The sequence below is a fragment of the Nelumbo lutea genome, chromosome 6 (assembly GCF_056320005.1).
Source record: "Nelumbo lutea isolate HS-2025 chromosome 6, American lotus-T2T, whole genome shotgun sequence".
NCBI lineage: Eukaryota > Viridiplantae > Streptophyta > Magnoliopsida > Proteales > Nelumbonaceae > Nelumbo > Nelumbo lutea.
The window spans coordinates 14,329,402-14,350,640 of NC_142689.1; the positions used below are offsets into that span (position 1 = coordinate 14,329,402).

General features: G+C 37.6%; 1 protein-coding gene across 2 annotated transcripts in view; it reads left to right on the plus strand.

The window, feature by feature from the left end:
* Positions 1 to 21,239, plus strand: part of SPY (Tetratricopeptide repeat (TPR)-like superfamily protein) — a 63,956-nt gene that overhangs the window by 23,418 nt on the left and 19,299 nt on the right. For both annotated transcript variants that reach the window (XM_088950192.1, XM_088950191.1), the window contains exons 10-12: positions 6,612 to 6,706; positions 9,596 to 9,660; positions 10,683 to 10,881. In XM_088950192.1, the coding sequence (XP_088806318.1) occupies positions 6,612 to 6,706; positions 9,596 to 9,660; positions 10,683 to 10,881 (359 nt within the window). The remainder of the gene's footprint in view (positions 1 to 6,611; positions 6,707 to 9,595; positions 9,661 to 10,682; positions 10,882 to 21,239) is intronic.

Genomic DNA, 21,239 nt, shown 5'->3' on the forward strand with positions numbered 1-21,239 from the left:
GATTTTTTGGTTAGGCCTAGTTCCCTTTGAATTTAAGAGCATTGTTTTGACAAGTGTTCCTTTAGAACATCAACACCTATGAGCTCCTCCAAAGAAAAATACCTTTGTTCCTTGTCACCCCATAGGTATTATTAGTTCTATAAAGCTACTCATGAAACCACTCTCCACTTGCTAATCAGCTGCAATGTTGTTTTTGCTGTTTGGAAGCATTTCTTATCTTTGTTTTGGTGCGAAAATGTTGGAACAGTCACTGTTGATGGATTTTTAGCCCTTATATTTCTCTCCTAATCCTAAAATATAATGAACTACAACTGAATCACATCTTTTGTACTCAACCACCATAGGTTCAGTATAAAAGACTGCACCCTTTAAGTATCAGTACCTTGCTTTTGTTCAATGTGCTATGTCCCTTCATAAAGAACTAGATTTGATGTAATATAAATAGCAGTTTGGTTATCACAAAATATAACTTCATATGAGATGTAATAGAACAACCACATTATTTATACTTTAAGTGATAAACAATGAAATTACATTGACATAGCACATTCATGGGGTTCAACGAGAACACCCACATCTTTATATACTTTAAGTGATAAAAAATGAAATTAGAAGACTGCTCCCTTTAAGTTATAAGGTAGCAGCAAGAGAGGTACAAATAAAAAATAATAAGCAAGCAACACACTCAGGCTCATAACTAAACAACTAAATAATAAATTAAAAGAATGACATAAGTAAGGCCGAAGCCCACTAATGAGTGAAATACATTCACTCTTCTCTACAAATTTCTCTAATATCATGGCAGAAGGTGATTATTGCACAAGAGCTAGGTACTTATTAAACTACAATCCAGGGCCACGTAAGTATAGGAACTTATTAAGAGACATAAGAAAGCTCGTAAGGGAGTTGAGAGTTCAGATTTGCTGGATCCCAGGGGAAGGAAACAGTATGATAGACACTAATTAAACAAGGTGTAAACCGAAATAATAGGTATTGGGGGGTAGCCAATGGAGAACCAATTGACTTGAATGTAAAGATAAAGATTATATTTAGGGGCAATAGGGGCCTCTGTTTGTGTAGTGCCTGGCACTTCTTGTACAGAGATATTTATTATTCTACACAATAAAGCTTCGGTTACTCGTACAAAAAATTCCCAGTTGTTACAAGGATTTTCTCTTGGTTGTTCCAAGTTTTGTCATAGAACATCTATATAGTTCCATATGCCTTTTTTCCTTAACAAAATATTGGAAGTGAAGCTTTGAAATAGCATAGTTCGTTGATTCAAACCTTACAGATAATATTCCAGACTTGTCTGTTTTGCAAGTTTCGCTATAGAGCCATCTATATAGTCCTATATGCCTTTTTAGTTCAGTAGAAATCACTATTTGCTGATTCAGTCAAGCTTCTTGTGAGAGAGAGGGGGAAGGTGAAGATTTCAGTAGTAGAGAAGGAAGGAGAAGAAGAAAAGAGTAGGATGTCAACTAGAGTTATGAGAAAGTTAACCCTAGCCGCCAGCCCCTCATTATAATATTACAAGGATACCCTTAGTAGGGCGGCTACTAAAACTGAATAGTCACAACTTTAAAAAATAAAAATCTAATGGGCCGAAGGCCCAACAACATTCTAATTAAATAAAAACAAACTAAAGAAAAACCGGGCCACTCAACAAAACAAACCGGCCCACTCAACACTCCCCCTCAAGTTGGGAGTAAATGTCACACATTCCCAACTTGCGTAGATCATGCTCCAACTTGTTCTTTCCAACACCCTTTGTGAGAACATCAGCGAGCTGCATATCAGAAGCAATGTATAGAAGACAGACTTCTCCAGAAGTTACCATTTCTCTGATAAAATGTCTATCCACTTCAATGTGCTTAGATCGGTCATGCTGGACTGGGTTATGGGCAATGTTAATTTTTGCCTGGTTATCACAGTATAGCATCATGGGTTCTTCTGCCTGTACACCAATTTCTTCTAACAGAGAACGGATCCAGAGAAGTTCTGAAACTCCATGCGTCATGGTCCTATATTCGGTTTCAACACTTGATCTTGCCACCATTGTTTGTTTCTTACTCTTCCATGAGACTAGGTTACCCCCAAATAGGGTGCACACCTTAAGTTGATCTCCTGTCATCAAGTCATCCTGCCCAATCTGCATCTGTATAAGCCTTTAGTTTCAACTGTCCATGATCAGTAAACAGTATGCCTCTGCCTGGATGTCCCTTTAGATAAGCAAGGATCCTGTCAACTGCCTCTCAATGCTGGACTCGTGGGGCATGCATGTATTGACTTATTACACTCACTGCATAGGAGATGTCTGGTCTTGTCATACACAAATATAGCAGCTGACCCACAAGTCTCTGATATCTCCCAATGTCCTTTACTGGTTCACCTACTGTTGCACTGATTTTATGGTTCTGATCAATAAGGTTGCTAATTGCCTTTGTTCCAAGCTTTCCTATCTCTTGAAGAAGGTCCAAGACATACTTCATTTGAGAGAGAAAAATTCCATGTTTCGATCTTGCAACTTCGATGCCTAAGAAGTATCTCAATTCTCCAAGATCCTTAGTTTCAAATTCCTTATGTAGGTTCCTCTTTAGACTATCAATCTCACTCAGATCATTCCCAGTGACAATAATATCATCCACATAAACAATTAGGATTGACACCAAAGATCCCCTGCGCTTCACAAACAAAGTGTGATCGGATTGAGTTTGAGTGTAGCCAAAATCAATCAAGGCCTTTCTGAATCTGTCAAACCATGCTTTGGGAGATTGTTTCAAGCCATATAATGACTTCTTAAGCCTGCATATCAGTATCATTGTAGAAACCATCAGGAAGATCCATATACACTTCTTCTTGCAGATCCCCATTTAGGAAAACATTCTTCACATCCAGTTGAAACAAGGGCCAAGAGTATGAGGCAGCAAGGGAAAGGAGTATCCGAACGGAGGTAATCTTTGCAACTGGCGCAAAGGTCTCTAAATAATCAATGCCATAGGTCTGTGTGTATCCTTTTGCGACAAGTCTTGCCTTGTACCTCTCTATACTTCCATCTGCCTTATATTTTACTGTGTAAACCCATCTACATCCAACTGTCTCCTTGCCTTCTGGTAGGTCCACAATGTTCTATGTTTGATTCTTAATCAAAGCTTCCATCTCTTTCTACATAGCTGTCTTCCACTCAGGTTTGGAGAGAGCCTCACTAACACCCTTGGGTATAGACACTGAATCAAGAGAAGTGAAAAAAACACGATAGGAAGGAGAAAATCCTCTGTAGGATAAGTATTGTGAAATACAATGAACAATACACTTTCTCTTCCCTTTTCTAAGAGCAATAGGGAGCTCAAGAGGAATACCTGAATCCATATCAGCCGAATCTGGAGTCTCCAAGGGATCGATAGGAAGTGGTGTGAGTTCTGCTGTAGTGGAATCAACCGCCTTGTGAAGTCTTTGTCGTGAGTAATGCTGAGAAACAGAGCGCAAAGGAGGTGGCAAGGTAGGTGGCACCGGGTGGTGGTCAAGCACAAGAGGTGACACAAGGACTGGAATTGGGAGAGGGATAGACTGTTGACTTTCTTCCCCAAAACACTCCCCCTGAGAAGGATTCTGTGAGAAGAAGTACGTGTATTCAAAAAAGGTGACATCCATGGTAATATATCGGTTCCCAGAGACTGGATCATAGTAGCGGTACCCTTTCTGATTCTCTGCATATCCAAGGAAGACACACTTCTTTGCCTTGGGATCAAGCTTTGAGCGGTGCGGACCAAGGATGTGTGCAAAGCAGACACACCCAAACACCCTGAGAGGAACATGAAACATCTCTCCCTGAGGAAAAAGAAGGCATGGTACTTCAACGCGGGATTTCATCAGGTAAATCCAAGAGTATCGAGAGAAATCATCCACAAATAGGAGAAAATAGTGATAGCCTCCCATAGAAGGAACATGGTAAGGACCCCACACATCCGAATGAATAACATCAAAAGAAGAACATCTTTTATTACTAGTTTTAAAAGAATGTCTACAATGCTTTCCAAGTTCAACAACCTTCACACTCCAGACTTGACAGACTAACAGACTCAAAAAGTTTTGGAAACAAAGAACTCAAAGAAGAAAAAGACAAATGGCCCAAACGATTATGCCAAAGCATAATTTGACTCACAGATCCTGACTCACTGTCCCTGCTAACATGATGACTCTGGTGAGGGGGAACATCTAGGAGGTAGATTCCATTCACTTCACGACCATTCCCAATCGTCATCTTTGAATCCAGATCCTGCAAAATACAACATGCAGGAGAAAAAATTACTGAGCAGTTCAAATTCTTAGTCAAACTACTAACATGTAACAAATTTGTGCTCAATCTGGGAATATGAAGGATAGAGGATAAACAAATAGAATCATTAATCTTGACAGATCCCTTCTCAGCAATAGGAACATGGGATTCATCGGCTGTGGAGACCCTATCTCTGCCAGAGCAGAACTGGTAAGAGGAAAAAATAGTGGAGCTATGGGTCATGTGCTTTGAGGCTCCATAATCTATAACCCAAGGAGGTCCCTCCTTACCTGAAATGGAAACATAATTTGCAGTGACATGTGAACTACTTGTGTGAGCAAAGGAGGTAGAGTGAGCTCCACCAGTGCCACCTGTACCTTGTTGTCCGCTTGCGGCTGAACTGGAACTAGTTGTATCAGAAGTAGTCCATACCTCTCAAGTTCAGCCCTTACTGCAACAGCTGCAACAGACTCCAAAGCAGTTGTAGTAGGAAGGGCCGGAGTGTCACCGGTAACTCCCATGTGCGCATTTCCCTTCTTATTTCTCAATCTAGTTGGCACAAGATGTGGGTGAAGCTTCCAATAAGTATCTCTTGTATGTTTAGGCTTCTTACAGTAGTCACAAACCAAGTCTCTTTTGTCTTCCTTCTTGATCTCACCGCCACTTTGTTTAGGTTTCACAACACTTACCATGGCAGACTGATAAAAAATTTGGGTTTTCATCATCACATCCCTCCTGCACTCTTCCCCTGACACAAAAGCATATGCTTGGGAGAGAGTGACACTATCTCGGGAAAGAAGATGCTGTCGTGCAATATCATACTCAGGGTTAAGGCCAGCAAGGAATTCAAACACCCTATACTTCTCTAAATGTCTATGATAGGTAGCTGCATCTTTGATGGTTTCCCAAGCAAAGATCTCCAAATGGTTAATCTGCTGCCACAAGGTCTTAAGGGCTGAAAAATAAGCTGCAACAAATCTATCTCCCTGTCTTGTAGCAATAATTTGATTTATCAGTTGATAAGCCCTAGCAACATTCTCCCTTTGTGAATAGGTTTATGCAACCCCATCCCATATTTCCTTAGCAGTCTTTGCCCATAAGAAATTTTTACTTATATGTGGCAACATGGAATTACACAACCAAGTCATCACCATATAATTTTCCTGCACCCACCGGGAGTTGCTAGTTTCAGGTTTCACCTCTTCACCAGTGATATACCCTAATTTCCCACAAGGCCCAATGGCCATCTTTGCAGAATGTGACCATTCCAAGTAGTTTGCACCATCCAACCTAACTGTAGTAATGGTTCCAGCCCCGAAGGGGTCTCCAGCACCCCCTCCCACTGGTCCCATTTCACTCCCGGGCTTATTTTCAATGCTATGGCCCTCCATGCTTCTCAAAAAAGGTAAAGAAAATAACTAAAAATTGCAGCAAGATCAAACAAGACACCTTTTGGAACCAACAACACTTTCTTGGTGTATTGGGCTTTCTTCCCACAAAAGATTCCTTTTCAGTGGGATGGGAGAAGAGAGAGAAAAGCCAACCGCCCTCTCTAGAAGCCTCCAAACCACATGGGACTTGAATCGCCCCTTACAAAAAACTCCAAGGAACCCTAAAAAGCTAGGGTGCCACTTCCTAGGTCAAAATTGAAGAGTCCAACAAAAACAAGACTCTTCCCCTTTCTCTAGTTTTTCCTGATTCTGATGGGAAACCCTAGACCAGCTACAGGGCACACAGATCCATCAAGAAAATCCAAAAACTGGGTTTACCTGAGAGCTTGGATCAGCCTCTTAAATCCCCATGTAGTCGGCCGATCTAGGGCTGCATGAGAGAACAACTTCAAGAACCTTCAACCTGCTCTGATACCAAGTAGAAATCACTATTCGCTGATTCAGTCAAGCTTCTTGTGAGAGAAAGAGGGGGAGGGTGAAGATTTCAGCAGTAGAGAAGGAAGGAGAAGAAGAAAAGAGTAGGAAGTCAACTAGAGTTATGAGAAAGTTAACCCTAGCCGCCGGCCTCTCATTATATTTATATTTAACTTAAAGATGAGATATTACAAGGATACCCTTAGTAGTGCGGCTACTAAAACTGAATAGTTACAACTTTAAAAAATAAAAAACTAATGGACCGAAGGCCTAACAACTTCCTAATTAAATAAAAACAAACTAAAGACAAACCGGCCCACTCAACAACTTCCACAAAAAATTGGAAGTGAAACTTTGAAATAGCATAGTTTGTCGAAAACAGGCAAAAACTTTTCTTATGGTCACAGTCAGAATATACATATAATCATCGCTTTAGTTGTTGCACTTCCTAAAGTTATTTGTGTGTGTAGGGGTTCTGTACAGAGATGCGGGAGATATATCTCAGGCTATTGAAGCATACGAGCACTGCCTTAAGATAGATCCTGATTCTCGTAATGCAGGCCAGGTAACTATTTATTGTGTTGAATTTCTCACTGTGACATCTAAAATACAGTTGCAATGCATGCAGGGGGCTAATAAACTCAAGTATATACAATGCTGCTGTTACAGTATTTTTTGTCAATCCCTTTAGGCATTTTTATTTGCTCACCTTGCAGGATTCCTCTTGGGCACTTGTAAGGATATTAGTGCTAAAATGTATTCCCTTCCTGCATGTGAATTGTGGGGCTTTCCCTACAGAACTATTGTTGTTTGAAGTTAATATTAGGACAAACAATTGATACCTACAAATGCACATCAGGTTAAGCTCAACTTTGATGGCAGTAGTTTTGGAAACACAGGAAGATCAAGTATAGGTGGGGTGTTTAGGGATCACAATGTTTTGATATTGGCCCTCAATTCTGGACCCATGAGCCAAGTGAACTCAGTCAGAGTGGAATTTCTTGCCTTGTATCAAGGACCAATGTTTTAAAAAGTGTGGGAGGTATACGCCTGGAGGCACAACTCTAGATGAGCTGCCCCCAAAACGCCCTAAAGCTTATGTTAGAGGCATTGATACCTTTAAGGCATACACCTTTTTCATGACTAGAGGATGCGCCTCATGCACACCTCTTACAAAAAGACAAAAAAAAAAAAGAAAAAAGAAAAAAAGAAAGAAAAAAAAGTAAAAGAAAGGCAAGGGAAAGAGAAAGAAAAAAAGAGAAAGAAAGAAAAGAAACAGGAAGAAAAGAGAAGGGGAAAGAAAGTGGGACCCCAACCTCTTTTAAGGGTGGTAAACAATTCGAATTCGAATCGGGCAATATCCAAATTTGAATCCGATTAGAAAATTCGATATCCGACGGATATTGAAAATCAATGCTCGAATTTCAAATTCGATTAAATATTAGAATATTCAATTCGTTTCGAATTTGATTGACTAATTATTTTAGGTAATTACTAAATATATAAAATAAATATTTTATTTATATGAAGAATATAAATATATAAATTATTTACAATATTTAAATATTTTATATATTATATATAATAATTAAATAATTGATCGAGTTTGGATATTTATCCAATCGAATCAGTCAATCAGGTCATATCCGAATTTGACTGATTACAATATTCAAATTGTCTGAATTCGATTTGATTATGTTGAATCTCGAATTCAAAATTGGATTTTTGAATACCGTTCACACTCCTATCCCTTTTCGATGCAGCCCAATTTGTGTTGTTTGTGCTAGGGGGGTCTTGCTTTGCTCCGGCTTGCTTGCTTCACTTGCTCGTGTTTTGCATCTTCAATTCTTGTAAATATAAAAGATTTTTATTAAAATCAAAGAAAATAAAATCCTCCCTCTTCTTCTTCCTCCTCCCCCTCTTCCTTTTTCTTCTTCCTCATCGCCCTCTTATGGAAGCTTACACCTCTTACATTCTGAACTACACCTCATGCCTCCAGGTAGTGGGACATCTCGCATTGCACCTCTGTGTTTTAAAACATTGTCAAGGACTAAAGCTAGGGAAGTTATTAAATTACAAGGACAGTGGTGGAAGGAGATTCTTGGTTAACTATGAACTGCCTAAAGCATCACAACCAGGGACCATGGAAATAGACATTTTGAGGGATGTGAAACAGCATTCGCAAGAAATGAGAGCAGAATTTTATGATTGCGAACACACTTTTTTTGGTTGAGGAACCTTGGTGATGCATATTGCATTGTAGATGTACTGTGAATTGTTCAAGTGTTTCAATTCTAACATCAAGGTTTCTGTAAGGGGGAAGTCTTTGTCTTGCTTAATTGCCATTTATTTTTTGTTTAATTTTGTGTGTCATTGGGATATCTAATATGTTAAAACCTCTGGTATAGTGTTCACATATTTTTATATTCGTGTTTTGATCTCTGTTAGGAAGTGAGGGGAATTGAAAAAATCAGGGAGCTCATACATATACACAGGACTTACACACAAGAGTTGGACACCACCTTTAACCTCAAAGCCCAAAAACTTAAGCTATTAGGCTGTGGACCAATCAAGTTGGTAGTGTACTGTCTCTTATTTATCTATTTTTCTGGAAATGTTCTGAGAGCTGGGCTTGATTATTAATCAAGTCTTGTGTAAGAGTGATGGTGGATCTCCATCATGAGTACTGTGCTGGTTGTGTATTGAGCAAGAGATTTAAGCTACCATGATAATCATCTAACCAGTTGGAGGGTTGTCTTGACTCTTGACATGTATAAGAATTTCACTGCTGCTGTTTTTGTTGTTGTCATTATTGGTCTTTGTTATCTATTTTTTTCCTGTATTTTTCCTTTTTCTGGGTGGGGGAGTTAGAGGTTGGTGAGAAGATTGTATGTTGAGAACTTGAGATAGAGGTATTGATTGTTGAATCCTGGAGAGTTCTGTAGAGTCCTGGAGAGCTGAAATAATCCCTTAACTCATGACTACAGGAGAAGCAAAGAAACTGATTTATCTTACAAAAATATTCCTTGATACCTTTTCTTTCTTCACTTTTCTCTCAGCCTATTATTTGTTGCAACATTAATTCAAGAATATGGTATGTCCCATTCTAGCAATCTATTTCTCTATAGATGATTTTAATTAGGACCATATAAGCCCTTGCTTCTGTATGCACTTGATTTTAATTTGAAAATTTAAATTTGTTTGCATTTTATTATAAAATATAAGTAAATGAAGAGTTCATCAAGAATTGTTACATTTGCTTTCAACTCAACCCGTTTTATATGATGACACAGAAAATTAAGGTGCTATGGGTAGATGCAATGTAAATATCAATAGACATTGTAGCACCTTATTCAGTAATAGCTGCATATTTATCTTATTTTTTCTTCTGTGGATAAAGATGATTGTTATTGGGTTTTAGCTAAAATGCTTTTTCTGTTCTTTAATACTGCAGAATCGCTTACTTGCAATGAACTACATAAATGAAGGCAATGATGATAAACTTTTTGAAGCACATAGGTATTGATAAATTTCTATTACCAACTTCTTTCACAGAAAATCTCCATTTCCTGGCAGGTCTGTTTGTGCATACACTCCTTATAATGATGTTGTTGCAGAAAGTCAATTGTAGTGCTTTATCCTCTTACCTCTCCCTGTTCAAGTTTTGATCCCCAAGCATTTTGTTTCCCGTCAGGCAAGAGGGATTTGAAGATCAATGTTTTGCATGTTTGGGATTAAGTGAATCTTGTTTCTTATTTTAGGACCTTATTAGAATAAGCGAGTTCCTACTAAACATCATATGTGTTGAGCTAATCATTTTTTAGTGTAGAAAACAGGCTAAGGTTTGTCTCCTAGGTTTTAGGAGCCACTTTTCTTCTAGATAAACTTCTACTGTCTGTTCCTTCTTTCTGTTTTTCTTTTTCTTTTTGATAGTACAAGGTAAACTCAATAAAAGTAAAAAAATCTTAACTTGTCAAGTGACAAGGAGTCACCAACACAATTGGAAAAGAAAATAAAAAAAATATTAAGATTGACACTTCCAATTCTCATTACAAAACATCTAGTTTCTTTTTTTTTTATAATGTCAAGTATTGTATTGATGTATTGAAATAAGGGAATTTCCAGAAAGGCACACTTCACGTGGTTATGAAGATAAACCATGCACATTCTTGTATAGAGGCACAAACATTACATGCATCAAAAGAAAAAAGTATGTTTGTCCCAATGCACGGAGAAATGAATTAGCTTTAGCTCTATCACTCCCTTTGAAACTGAACTTTTTGATTCTTTTGTTGTTTCTTTGGGATCTTATTCGAATTATATACAAGTTTAAAACGCTCTGACTTGCACTGATGATTTCTTTGGGGACTGATTTGGTGAACCCTGGTTTTGATAGATAGGGCACATCCCCCTTTTTCAAAAATAGGATGTGCCCTAATCACTTCTATTTTTTAATTGGTTTTCAAGATGTCGGTTTGAATAACACAAAAATGTTAACCTATTTGTTAAATATACATCTTAAATCAACTATTTATTTACAGGGATTGGGGTAGACGCTTTATGAGGTTATATCCACAGTACACATCTTGGGACAACCCAAAAGATCCAGAACGACCACTTGTTATTGGATATGTCTCTCCGGATTACTTTACTCATTCTGTATCATATTTCATCGAGGCACCTCTTGTCCATCATAATTATGCAAATTACAAGGTTGTTGTGTACTCTGCGGTTGTGAAGGTATTTCTTACTTGGAGATTTTACTTCTAGATGATTATAGATTGTTAACTTCATATTATCATTTATCTGATAGAAATTAAGTCCACCTTTAACATAGTGTTGAGTTGGGCCTAGTTGTTTTTATTCTTATTTTAAGTTATTTAGTTAGGAAGTTGTTGGGCTTTAGGCCCATTAGTTTATGTTTTTAAGTTGTGACTGTTCAACTACATTAGTAGCCGCCCTACTAAGGGCATCATTGTAATATCTCATCCTTTAAGTTTAAGTATAAATATAATGAGGGGTTGGCGGCTAGGGTTTATCTAAGAATCCTGGTTGACTTTTTACTATTTTCTCCTTCTCTTTTCTTCTCTATTGCTGAAACCTTCAACTTCCTCCTCTTTCCCTTCACAAGAAATTCGGCTAAATCTGCAATCAGTGATTTCTACTTGGTATCAGAGCAGGCCGAAGGTTCCTTGAGTTGTTTTCTCATGCAGCCCTAGATCGGCCGACTGCATGGTGATTTAAGAGGCTGATCGAAGCTCTCAGGTAAGCCCAGTTTTTGGATTTTTTGGTGGATCTGTTTGCCTTGTAGCTGGTCTAGTGTTTCTCATCAAAATCAGGAAAAATTGGAGAAAGGGGAAGAGTTGTTTCTGTTGGACTCTTCAATTTGACCTAGGAAGTGGCACCCTAATTTTTTAGGGTTCCTTGGAGTTTTTTTTGTAAGGGGCGGTTCAAGTCCTGCCTGATTTGGAGGCTTCTAGAGAGAACGACTGCCTCTTCTCTCTCTTCTTCCATCCCACAGAAAAGGAATCATTTGTGGGAAGACAGTCTAGGACACTAGAAATGTGTTGTTGGTTCCAAAAGTGTTTCGTTCGATGGAGGGTCACGGAGTTGAAAATAAGACCAGGAGTGAAATGGGAACGGTGGGAGGAGATGCTAGAGACCTTTTCGAGACTGAGACCATTACTACAGTTAGGTTGGATGGTGTAAATTACTTAGAATGGTCACAATCTGCAAAGATGGCCATTGGTGCTCGTGGAAAATTAGGGTATATCATTATTGATCAAACAAAAAAAAATTAGGGTATATCACTGGTGAAGAAGTGAAACCCGAAACTAGCAACTCTCGGTGGGTACATGAGAATTATATGGTGATGACCTTGTTGTGTAATTCCATGTTGCCCCATATAAGTAAAAAAATTTTATGGGCAAATATAGCTAAGGAAATATGGGATGGGGTTGCAGAAACCTATTCACAGAGGGAGAATTTTGCTAGGGCTTATCAGTTGAGAAATCAGATTGTTTCTACAAAGCAGGGAGATAGACCTGTTGCAGCCTATTTTTCAACCCTTAAAACCCTGTGGCAGGAGATTGACCATTTAGAGACATTTGCTTGGGAAACCACTAAGGATGCAACTACCTATCAGAAACATCTGGAAAAGTATAGGGTGTTTGAATTTCTTGCTGGCCTTAATCCTAAGTATGATATTGCAAGACAATATCTTCTTTCTAGGGACAATGTTACCCTCTCCTAGGCATATGCCTTGTGTCAGGGGAGGAGAGCAGGAGAGATGTGATGATGAAAAATCTTGTTTCTGATCAGTCTGCCATGGTGAGTACTGTGTAACCTAAACAAAGTGGAGATCGGGGTGGTAGTGAAATCAAGAAGGAAGATAAAAGAGATTTGATCTGACTACTGTAAGAAGCCTAAACACATGAGAGATGCTTGTTGGAAGCTTCAACCCACATCTTGTGCTGACTAGACTGAAAAATAGGAAGGGAAATGCACACATGGTAGTTACTGGTGACATTCCGACCCCTCCTACTACAACTGCTCTGGAGTCTGTTGTAGCTATTGCAGTAAGGGCTGAACTTGAGAGGTATGGGCAACTTCTGAACCAGCGAGAGACAACCAGTTCCAGTTCAGCAGCAAGCGGACAACAAGGTACAGGTGGTACTGGTGGAGTCCACTTTACTTTCTTTGCTTACACAAGTAGTTCACACTTCACTGCAAATTATGTTTCTACTTTAGGTAAGGAGGGACCTCCTTGGATTATAGATTCTGTAGCCTCAGAGCACATGACCCATAGCTCTACTATTTTTTCTTCTTACCAGCTTTGTTCTGGCAGAGATAGGGTCTCCACAGCTAATGGATCCCATGTTTCCATTGCTAGGAAGGGATCTGTCAAGATTAGTGATTCTATTTCTCTACCCTCTTCCCTTCATGTTCCCAGATTGAGCACTAATTTGTTATTTGTTAGTAGTTTGATTAAGAACCTGAACTGCTCAATAATTTTTTCTCCTAGTCATTGTATTTTGCAGGATCTGGATTCAAAGAGGACGATTGGGAGTGGTCATGAAGTGAATGGGATCTACCTTCTGGATGTGCTTCCTCCTCATCAGAGTCATCATGTCAGCAAGGATAGTGAGTCAGGGTCTGTGGGTCAAATTATGCTTTGGCATAATCGTTTGGGCCATTTACCTTTTTCTTCTTTGAGTCTTTTGTTTCCAAATCTTTTTGAGTCCGTTAGTTTGTTAAGTCTGGAGTGTGAAGGTTGTCAACTTGGAAAGCATTGTAGACATTCATTTAAGTCTAATAATAAAAGGTGTTCTTCTTTTGATGTTATTCATTTTGATGTGTGGGGACCTTACCATGTTTCTTCCATAGGAAGCTATCGATATTTTCTCTTATTTGTGGGTGATTTCTCACGATGCTCTTGGATTTACCTGATGAGATCCCACGATGAAGTACCATCTTTGGTGAGGCAATTTTATTAGATGGTGTTAACACAGTTTGGAACAAGAATAAATGTGTTCAACTTAGACAATGCTAGGGAATATTTTGAAAAACACCTTGCCTCATATCTGTTAGAATATGGTGCTGTCCATCAGAGCAGTTGTCCCTATAATCCACAACAGAATGGTGTTGCAAAAAGGAAGAACAAACACATTGTTGATATTGCAAGAAGCATGATGATCACATGTATAGTTTCAGTTCAGTTGGGGTGATGCAGTTCTCACAACAGTATATCTGATTAACAGGGTGCCTTCTTGTATATTTGGATTCAACACCCCATTCAGTCTCCTTTTTCCCGAGGGGGAAATGTTTCATATTCCTCTCAGGGTGTTTGGGTGTGTCTGCTTTGCGCATATCCTTGGTCTTCACCGCTCGAAGCTTGATCCCAAGGCAAATAAGTGTGTCTTCCTTGGATATGCAGAAAATTAGAAAGGGTACTACTGTTATGATCTAGTTTCTGGGAGCCTGTATGTTACCACTGATGTCACATTTTTTGAATCCACATACTTCTTCTCAAAGAATCCTTCTCAGGGGGAGTGTTTTGGGGAAGTGAGTCAACAGTCTATTCCTCTCCCAGTTCTAGTCCTTGTGTCTACTCATGCTTGACCCTCCTGTGTCACCTACCTTACCACCTCCTTTGCTTCCTGCTTCTCAGCATTACTTACGACAGTGACTTCACAAGGAGGTTGATTCCATTGTAGCAGAACACACATCACTTCCTGTTAGTTCGTTGGAGACTCTAGATTCATCTGACATGGATTTAAGTATTCCTCTTGGTCCCGTTACTGTTTCAGTTTCCATTTGATTCTACTAACCCTGTTACAGATAACCTTGATCTTCTTATTGCTCTCATAAAAGGGAAGAGAAAGTGTACTGCTCATTGTATTTCACAGTACTTATCCTACATTGGACTTTCTCCTTCATACCGTGTTTTTTTCTCTTCTCTTGATTCAGTGTCTATACCCAAGGGTGTTAGTGAGGCTCTCTCCAAACCTGAGTAGAAGACAACTATGCAGGAAGAGATGGAGGCTTTGATGAAGAATCAGACATGGGAGATTGTGGACCTACCTGAAGGCAAGGAGACAGTTGGATGCAGATGGGTTTACACAGTAAAGTATAAGGCAGATGGAAGTATAGAGAGGTACAAGGCAAGACTTGTTGTAAAAGGGTATACACAGACCTATGGCATTGATTATCTAGAGACATTTGCGCCAGTTGCAAAGATGACCTCTGTTCCGATACTCCTTTCTCTTGCTGCCTCATACTCTTGGCCCTTGTATCAACTGGTTGTAAAGAATGTTTTCCTAAATGGGGATCTGCAAGAAGAGGTGTATATGGATCTTCCAACTGGTTTTTATGATAATGCTGAAAAGGGAAAGGTATGCAAGCTGAAAAAGTCATTATATGGTTTGAAACAATCTCCCAGAGCATGGTTTGACAGATTCAGAAAGTCCTTGATTGCTTTTGGCTACACTCAGAATCAACATGATCATACATTGTTTGTGAAGCGAAGGGGATCTTTGGTGTCTTTCCTAATTGTTTATGTGGATGATATTGTTGTCACGGGGAATGACCTAAGTGAGATTGATTGTTTGAAAAGGAATCTACATAAAGGTTTCTACCTAAAGAGTGGCTGTGGCTTGTGGGTTGTTTTGAGATGATGATGATGATATAGTTAGGCCCCTTATAGGGTCCTAGAGATAGGTGTGCCTTATATTGTGGACTCTACCTAAAGATTGCTTGTGGGTTGTATCGAGTAACTTGTGTTGATGATTATATAGGTTTTGGGGCCTATTTGGGATGATGATATATTTAGGCCCTTCACAGGTCCTTTGGGCCTTATTTCCTTAAGAGAGAACTGTAAATTTCTTATTAATCCTTTTTGTAGAAAGCATTTATTGGCCTATTGGGTGTGCTAAGCGCCAATTAGATTTCTTTCTTTGTAGAGTTTCACAAGAATTGATCTTTAAGAGGTACACTTCCCAGCAGAAAGCCTGATTTTGTGAGGGATAGACTGAAGCCAAGTGAAATTAGATGGAAAGCCTAGAGAGAGGGTGGTAGTAGTCAAAGATTTGATAAATGAAATACAAGAAAATAAGCCTGATAGATTAAATATCCACATGTGAGAACCAGGAGTTGAATTATCTAGAAGGAAAAACACCATCCTGAGGCAATATGAGGCCCGAAATTCGTTTCTCCTAAGCAAGGTTCAGAAAATTGATAGGCCCGATACGCCTCTACAGGCGTATCGGGCGATATCGATAGTGTGTTTTATGTTTTTTATTTTATTTTATTTTATTTTATTTTATTTTCTTTCAAAACCGGGTTCAGGGGGCCGGTTTAGGGCTCTTCCACCCTCTGAACCGGTTAGAACCTCAATACACCCCTTGTAGGGGCATATCGGGAAGCCATCAACACAATACGTATCGGCCGATACGGGCCGATACATATTGATATTTTGAACCTTGCTCCTAAGAGCAAAATTTAAAGGTTTACAAAAAATCCCTTAGGCCTCTCCTAAGACCAAAAACTCAAAGTCCTCAGGCTCTTTTTGTTAGGTGTTTTGTAATGGTTTATCAACTTCTAAATTGCCTTTTATTGCTGTTTGTGAACTAGTAATGATCTATTCAAGGGATCATCTTTTTATGAACAGGCTTAGCACAGCTTGCCTTGCCCACCCGCAAATATCCGGGCATGGGCAGCCATATTTTTGTCTAAAGCAACCCAAGATCTGCATCAATCTCACACACAATGTTGGCTGGGCTCAGACCAATTGACCAATTATTTGAATGAATGTAGCATGTATGCCATGTATATATGGCATTATATATTAATATACTAGCAGGGCCTCGTGCGCTGCACAGGAAAATCAAAAGATTGATTAATTTTATTAAATTGGAAAATTTAATAATTTTCATAATTAATGGTAATTTACATTGGTTTTTAGTACTTATTGGGAAATTTTAATTTATTGATTTCCATAAAGCAATTTCATGGTTTTTATAATTTAATTAGTGAAAGTTAATTCAAAGAAAATCTAATTTACTGAAAAATTTTTGTAGTTTCAGTAATTAATTATTCATAAGTTTATTGGAATATTTAGTGTAAATAATTTACTCTAATAATTAAATAATAATAATAATTATTTTTTTTAGAAAACTAATTTATTAAACGAATTTTCAGAAAATTAATTTACCAAAATTAAATTCATTTCAGAAAATTATCATTAAAGTATTAAATTATTAAAAAAAATTTACATTATAATTAAATTATTTAAATTATAAATAAATTACGTAATCATTTACAATAACAATAATTATTAAAATTTTATTCAGATTATATAATTACAGTAATCATTAGTTATTTTCCAGTTTTTTTTTCAAATTGTTTTTTGGAAATATGTTTTCAGATATTTATTGAATTATTTTCAGAAAAATGTGTAATTGCGGTATTTTTTTACAATACTTAATTTTCACAAAATTATTTTCAGAAAATATTTAATTCTGATTATGTTATTGGAATATTTAATTTTCAGAAAATTAATTTCCTGAATATTTAATTAACTCTAATAATATATTTCCTGAAAATTAAATTTCAAAAATTATACTTAAAAGATGATGTTATAATAACTGTTCTATTAATTAACTGTTCTTTTTAGCAATTTGTCCACTAATTATTAGTAAATTAACCTAAAATTTCTACTAATAATTTACGATTAATTACCTATTAATTATATTTAATTCAATATTCATTAACAACTATTAATGAATATTGTGTGCAGCACCTTGGAAGGCCATTCACAACACCCTTCCTCGATTCCTCAATTTTATCAGGTATGAAGTTTGTTCTGGCAACACTGTTCATTTTTGGGAGGATATTTGGGTAGGAGACACACCTTTAAAGGATCTGCTTCTTTCACTATTTTTTGTTTCTTTGTACAAAATAGAGGTGGTCTCAAAATTTGTCTCACCTTTGGGAACATGCTTAGATCCTATTTGGGATTTTGGGTTTCGTAGAAGACTTAGGGATGATGAAATTGAATCTCTTTCTGTCTTGCTTGGTTGTCTTAATCACGTTTGTTTGGATCCCTCCAAGCCAGATAAGAGGGTATGGATTCCTAGACCCAATGGAACCTTCACTTGTGCTTCTTTCTTCAAGTCCATCTCTCAACTTTCTACTCACCAACTCTTTCCGTCAAAAGAAATTTGGTGTAGGCCAATTCCCCAAAAAATTATGGCATTTTGTTGGGAAGTATTCCATGGGAAAGTAAATACTCTAGATAACCTACAAAAGAGAAGACCTTTCCTCTATATTTCTCCTAATTGGTGTATCCTCTGTAGAGCTCACGGTGAGGATTGTTACCACCTATTAATATCTAGTCTCTTTTTCTGTAGACCTTTGGGCTACTTTCGTTGTTTGGGAGTAGTTGGAGTCTACCAGCAGAAGTTCACATGCTCTTCAACCATTCTACCTTTTATTGACCTACAAAAATAGGGAGAATTATGTGGAGATGTGCTCGTGCTGCCTTGATTTGGAATCTTTGGGTAGAAAGGAATGTTAGAATTTTTCAAGGAAAGGAAAGGAGCAGTCAGGAATTGAAAGACTGCGTTAAATAGGGCAATACCTTGGCTGAAGACCTTGGAAATCTTTCATCAATTCTCCTTTAATGGCCTTTGGAGAAATTGGTCAGCAGTAGCGAGGTGTTCACCCTTAAAGGACAAACCAATTACAAGCGGGTCTCCTCTGGCTCACTAAAGTTGAACTTTGATGGAAGTAGCATGTGTAATCCAGGATTATCCGGATTGGGGGGTGCTTTGAGAAATGAGAAGGGAGAGATTTTGTTGCTCTACTTAGGTCCCTTGGGAATTGGGGATTCCATCAAGGCAGAACTTTTAGCTGTTGTACAAGGGGTGCAATTTGCAAATAAGATGGGGGTACAACACTTAACAATTGAGGGGGATTCCAAAGTGGTTGTGGGTTGGCTGGAAAATTCTGAAGAGGCTATGTGGCATTACAAGAATGGAATGAAGAAATTTAGTTGGTTGACAAGGAATATGTTGGTCACTATACAGTGGGTGGGGAGATTAGCAAATACTTTGTTAGATGTGTTAGTTAAGCAAGGGGTAAATAGGGAAGAATTGTTTTGGTCTCAGTTGTGATTCTTGCTTTTCTTTCCTAGTTTACTTGTAAGATTCAAGGAGGGGCTACAGTTCGCACCTCTCCCTGGCATGTTGTATGAACTCACTCTAAATTTGCTTCTGAATTAATAAATTTATTATTATTCATAAAAAAACAACTATTAAATTAAATTTAATAACTTATCATTGTTAACAGTAATAAATCATTTGTTACTATTTATTGTCAATAATTACTGTTACTTAAATTTATGTTAATTGTAAACTAAGTTAATCAAACAATTGATTAAGTGGTAATTGTAATAAAATTTATATTAATTAATAGTAACATAACCATACGTTACGAATTGATCGATTGAATCGATGAATAGTGACATAACATTAATTAGCATATATGTGGGTCGTGCTGTTAGATATGCAAATGATCCGACGCTCATGTTTCGTCTTCTTGACCCGATACCATGCGACAATATTCGTTCGATCTCAAAATAGTGAATACAATAGCATATTAGGGTTCATAAAATTTCACCTTTTCGCACCGTAGTGTCTCATGGATGATAAAGATTCCCTAGGAGATAGCTTAAATTTAAGAGCCGACCAAATGATGAAAAAAATTGCAAAAAATCTCAAGTTTGTTGAATGCATACCTGGAAAACCATTGCTGTTCCAAAATTTCTACAGACCATCACAACGCCCATTCAAGAACTTCCTACAATTATTAGGAAACGTCTTTTAAACATAATATCTTTAGCAAACCAAAATTTGAAATCAAGTCTATCATTTTGGAACATAAACGTCCTCTAAAAAGCAACATTACCCATCGTTTTCTCCACCTGGAAGGATCAATTTCATGGAATCCAATTTTCTTTTTATTTTTTCTCTTTTGAAAGTAATGTTGTATATTTATTTGTAGAGAAGAAGAAGAAGAATGGGTCGAAGCCCCTGTTATATATTTGAGAAGGAGAATGAGGCGGAACCCTTGTTTTCTATATGCAGAGCCAAATACATACCTGTAACATAGCTTCGTTAATTCCTGAAACTGGTGTCTGTAGCGCAATGTTGTTGATCCTTGAAACTAGCGTCCAAAAACAAACTCAATCCTAGAAACACAGCAAAAGCATTGAGAGGGAGTGAAGTTCCAATATGTTCGATGTGAAGAAGTTTGGTCTGCCTCTGTTTTGATGTCAAGCTTTGTCCACGATCAAGACCCCTTGTTTTTATGTTAAATTCAAAAATTTTTTATAAGTATTTACGTTAAATTCAAATTGCCCCCTTGTTTTCACGTTAAACTTGAAAGATCAAGCTCTTGATCTTTGAATCTCTAAATATCCCCTTTGCTGTCACTTGGAACGGAAACTTTCTCATTAAATTGGGTTAGGGAAATATAGTGCAGATCAAGAGTCCTATTTGTTAGTAATTTATCACTATTATATCACAACTTAGAATTGTGAGTGATTCTAAGTCCACTTTAAACCTATTAATTGGGAGTGGAAGTGGGAGATGTGTGGTTTGTTAAAACATGGCTCTTGGAAAGCCATCTGACGTTGCCAAGAATGGATCAGATACATGAATTCCATTCGTCAGATACAAAAAAGTGGATTAAAAAAATAAAAAATTCAAAAAAAGGAGAAAACTTCTAGACTTCCTTATATATATCAGGCTTTGGGTCCAGGCAGGCCTTAATGCTGTTAATGTAAAAAGCAAGCCTAGGCCCGACCCATGATCATCCCTAGTCTATTACTTTTTAAATTAAACAAAACAAAGACCTTTCAAATACCTGAAGTCTTAGTTCTTGCAAATAGGATCTCATATAGCAAAATTTCCACTAAAGAAGCAGCAACAATACAACTAATATCTTATCCCTAATCCTAAACAAAAGTAACCCATTTATATATGTGGGAAATTTAGGCTGGTGTCAGTGCTTGAAATCCCCTCATGGATTTGTTTGGGCTCGCCTCAAGGGGTCTTTACAGAGGCAGAGGACCAATCTCTTAGGATTTAGATTGCAAGATGTTTAACATCATACTAGCCAATTCAATGCAACAGGAGATACATAAACTGATTGGAAGTGTCACATGCTTGAATTGATGAGTGCTTGAAGCACTTCGGTACAATCCACATGTTTGCTTTCATTTCCACATATACTCTGTAAATATGTTTTATATATCATGCTTATGTATCTTAACCAGTAAACTTTTTAAAACATTTAACTATTAAAATTCATGTTTCATTTTTTGTCTACTGCCATTTTTCTTTTCTTTTTTCCTTTTTTTTTTATATTATGCTTTGCTTTGGTAAGGAACATTAAGCAATGCCATACTATCATGTAGTTTAGAGAGCATTTCTTGCAATGCCACTGGATGAGCAAAATGAAGGGGGAGTTGGTGCATATCCTACAATTTTTGAAACAAAGGCCTTAGTTACAGGTTTTAGGTTTGTTTGGGGATG